General features: G+C 36.5%; 1 protein-coding gene across 2 annotated transcripts in view; it reads left to right on the top strand.

The window, feature by feature from the left end:
* The window catches only part of LOC128702093 (serine/arginine-rich splicing factor 5-like), a 240328-nt gene extending 236255 nt beyond the window's left edge, over positions 1–4073 (top strand). The window contains exon 3 of one of the 2 annotated variants that reach the window (XM_053796107.2): positions 3617–4073. In XM_053796107.2, coding sequence (XP_053652082.1) covers positions 3617–3654 — 38 coding nt within the window. In that variant the 3' untranslated portion in view covers positions 3655–4073. The remainder of the gene's footprint in view (positions 1–3616) is intronic. The other variant, XM_053796108.2, reaches the window with a different exon arrangement.
* Positions 4074–4622: the final 549 nt, after the last annotated feature.

The following is a 4622-nucleotide window of genomic DNA, read 5'->3' as shown; positions in this document are numbered from 1 at the left end:
TATCTGAAAACATTCACTTCTTCCATACTCCTCCCCAATTTGATATCCAATTTTTCTTTATCTAAATCATTTGATACCCTCATCACCTTACTCTTTTCTATGTTCACTTTCAACTTTCTACCTTTACACACATTCTCAAACTCATCCACTAACCTTTGCAATTTTTCTTTAGAATCTCCCATAAGCACAGTATCATCAGCAAAAAGTAACTATCAATTCCCATTTTGAATTTGATTCCCCATAATTTAATCCCATCCCTCTCCCGAACACCCTAGCATTTACTTCTTTTACAACCCCATCTATAAATATATTAAACAACCATGGTGACATTACACATCCCTGTCTAAGACCTACTTTTACCGGGAAGTAGTCTCCCTCTCTTCTACACACCCTAACCTGAGCCTCACTATCCTCGTAAAAACTCTTTACAGCATTTAGTAACTTACCACCTATTCCATATACTTGCAACATCTGCCACATTGCTCCTCTATCCACTCTATCATATGCCTTTTCTAAATCCATAAATGCAATAAAAACTTCCCTACCTTTAAATACTGTTCACATATATGCTTCAATGTAAACACTTGATCTACACATCCCCTACCCACTCTGAAGCCTCCTTGCTCATCCGCAATTCTACATTCTGTCTTATCTCTAATTCTTTCAATTATAACCCTTCCGTATACTTTTCCTGGTATACTCAGTAAACTTATTCCTCTATAATTTTTACAATCTCTTTTGTCCCCTTTCCCTTTATATAAAGGGACTATACATGCTCTCCGCCAATCCCTAGGTACCTTCCCCTCTTTCATACATTTATTAAATAAAAGTACCAACCACTCCAACACTATATCCCCCCCTGCTTTTAACATTTCTGTCATGATCCCATCAGTTCCAGCTGCTTTACCCCCTTTCATTCTACGTAATGCCTCACGTACCTCCACCACACTTACATTCTGCTCTTCTTCACTCCTAAAAGATGGTATACCTCCCTGGCCAGTGCATGAAATTACCGCCTCCCTTTCTTCCTCAACATTTAAAAGTTCCTCAAAATATTCTCGCCATCTACCTAATACCTCCCTCTCCCCATCTACTAACTCCCCTACTCTGTTTTTAACTGACAAATCCATACTTTCCCTAGGCTTTCTTAACTTGTTTAACTCCAAATTTTTTTCTTATTTTCATTAAAATTTCTTGACAGTGCCTCTCCCACTCTTTCATCTGCTCTCCATTTGCACTCTCTTCACCTTTCTTTTACTCTCCATATACTCTGCTCTTCTTATAACACTTCTGCTTTGTAAAAACCTCTCGTAAGCTACATTTTTCTCTTTTATCACACCCTTTACTTCATCATTCCACCAATCACTCCTCTTTCCTCCTGCCCTCACCCTCCTATAACCACAAACTTCTGCCCCACATTCTAATACTGCATTTTTAAAACTATTCCAACCCTCTTCAACCCCCCCACTACTCATCTCTGCACTAGCCCACCTTTCTGCCAATAGTCGCTTATATCTCGCCCGAACTTCCTCCTCCCTTAGTTTATACACTTTCACCTCCCTCTTACTTGTTGTTGCCACCTTCCTCTTTTCCCATCTACCACTTACTCTAACTGTAGCTACAACTAAATAATGATCCGATATATCAGTTGCCCCTCTATAAACATGTACATCCTGGAGCCTACCCATCAACCTTTTATCCACCAATACATAATCTAACAAACTACTTTCATTACGTGCTACATCATACCTTGTATATTTATTTATCCTCTTTTTCATAAAATATGTATTACTTATTACCAAATTTCTTTCTACACATAGCTCAATTAAAGGCTCCCCATTTACATTTACCCCTGGCACCCCAAATTTACCTACTACTCCCTCCATAACATTTTTACCCACTTTAGCATTGAAATCCCCAACCACCATTACTCTCACACTTGATTCAAAACTCCCCACGCATTCACTCAACATTTCCCAGAATCTCTCTCTCTCCTCTACACTTCTCTCTTCTCCAGGTGCATACACGCTTACTATAACCCACTTTTCACATCCAATCTTTATTTTACTCTACATAATCCTTGAATTTATACATTTGTAGTCCCTCTTTTCCTGCCATAGCTTATCCTTCAACATTATTGCTACTCCTTCTTTAGCTCTAACTCTATTTGAAACCCCTGACCTAATCCCATTTATTCCTCTCCATTGAAACTCTCCCACCCCCTTCAGCTTTGTTTCACTTAAAGCCAGGACATCCAGCTTCTTCTCATTCATAACATCCACAATCATCTCTTTCTTATCATTTGCACAACATCCACGCACATTCAGACTTCCCACTTTGACAATTTTCTTCTTATTCTTTTTAGTAATCTTTACAGGAAAAGGGGTTGCTAGCCCATTGTTCCTGGCATTTTAATTGACTTTTACAACACGCATGGCTTACGGAGGAAAGATTCTTATTCCACTTCCCCATGGATATAAAAGGAAAAGTAATAAGACCAAGAACTATTAAGGTAAAATCAAAGAAAACTCAGATGAGTGTGTATAAATAAACGTGTACATGTGTGTGTAGTGTGACCTAAGTGTAAGTAGAAGTAGCAAGACATGCCTGTAATCTTGCATATTTATGAGACAGACAAAAGACACCAGCAATCCTACCATCATGTAAAACAATTACAGGCTTTCGTTTTACACTCACTTGGCAGGACGGTAGTACCTCCCTGGGTGGTTGCTGTCTACCAACCTACTACCTATATATATATATATATATATATATATAGATATATATATATATAGATATATATATATATATATATATATATATATATATATATATATATATATAATGTGTGTGTGTGTGTGTGTCGTGCCGAATATGTAAAACTGGTTAGTTAGCAAGAACTCGTTTAAAATTGTCCTTTCTAAAATTTTCTCTTATACGTTTAAAGATATATTTTTTTCATTAATGTTAATGTAAAAAAAAATTAATTTTGCACCAAAAGATTCTTAGAAAACTTACCTAACCTTATTATAACAAGAACAATTTATTTTAGCTTAACCCAACTAAATATATTTTAGATTTGTTTACAATAATTTAATACTAAACAAACACAGTGAAATATGTTTTTTTTTTCGTTAGGTTAAGAATGATTTTGGCTAAATTATTGCATACACAAATTTTCACTTGTCCTATATTTCAAGATGAGCGTTGCTATTTAAGCCAAGATCGCAAGTTCTGCCTATTCGGCACGACATACATACATGCATGCATATACACACACACACACACACACACACACACACACACACACACACACAAACACACACACACACACACACACACACACACACACACACACACACACACACACACACACACACACATATATATATATATATATATATATATATATATATATATATATATATATATATATATATATATATATATATATATATATATATATATATATATATATTAAACTCAAGCCTTACTATGAGGTTTGATAAAGCTCAATATATTATGCAAACGTAACAAATGCATCACTTTACCAAAACTGATCATCGGATTAAATATACTATTCATACTCTTATTTTGTGTTATCTTCTCTTTTCAGGTATGCCAGAATTCCATCACGTTCATTGCCACTTGTAGACGTGAGTGCTATAACTGGTTCTGTATATTTTCATTTGTGTATTATATGTTATATACTATGATTATGTCACATCCTGGGATTCTTGACTACTATAATCTATAGCTGTAGTATTTATAAGTATTGAGCTTCGCTTGTGGAAGGCCATACTGAGTGTGTTTCATCCTCATTGATAAAGGTAAGTGCATTTGTTCAACCACTTACGTATGAACAACTTGATTTTATGAGGTTAAAGAGTCATGTTTGGTGTGATTTTTAGCTGGCTCATTATTCTGTGACAGACTAAGCATCACGGCGGATTGCACCGTTGCTTCTAATTAATATATTCATGAGGAAAAGCTAATTCCCCAGGGGTCATGCAGTGCCTGGGAAAGTGAATCAAGTTGTTCCGAGGAATGGGAGAGCAGTACCAGTACTTTCAAGCTAACTGTTGGAAAGAAGGTATCTTCGAAAAAAAAATGTGAAGACTTCATAGTTTCAATGTTATGTTTTGTTTTTTTTGGTGAAAGACTATAGAAGCTAAAGGAATATTATCTAATGGCGCTTAAGGTGTTTAATTTTCCCCTGGGTTCATCCTACACCCATTTCTCGCTTTTATATTTATGTTAATGTTCATATTAGGGAGACTCCCCCCCCCCTTTCCTTCCCTTTGATATATCTTTGATGAGTTTAGATAGTTTTTCTACTCCCAGAGCCCGGCCATGGGCCAGGCTCGTCTGGTATTTACCTGGTCAACTAGGCAGACACCAGATGGACATGTGGCCGCTGCCCCACGTATCTATCACAGCCTGGTTGACGTGGCATCTTCCTCACATACGGATGAAGTGGTGAAAGGAGATTCATTATAGTACATTTTCATAGCTATAATAATGTCTAGGAGGCTAGAAACCACTAATGACGGCAAGAGTAGTTTGAGGATCACACAAGCTGAGAAACTACTACTACTATCCACAGAAATCGCTGATTTCAC

Source organism: Cherax quadricarinatus, chromosome 83, assembly GCF_038502225.1.
Source record: "Cherax quadricarinatus isolate ZL_2023a chromosome 83, ASM3850222v1, whole genome shotgun sequence".
NCBI classification, from domain to species: domain Eukaryota; kingdom Metazoa; phylum Arthropoda; class Malacostraca; order Decapoda; family Parastacidae; genus Cherax; species Cherax quadricarinatus.
The sequence above is the reverse complement of the archived record's forward strand: the minus strand, read 5'-3'. Positions and strand labels throughout refer to the sequence as shown.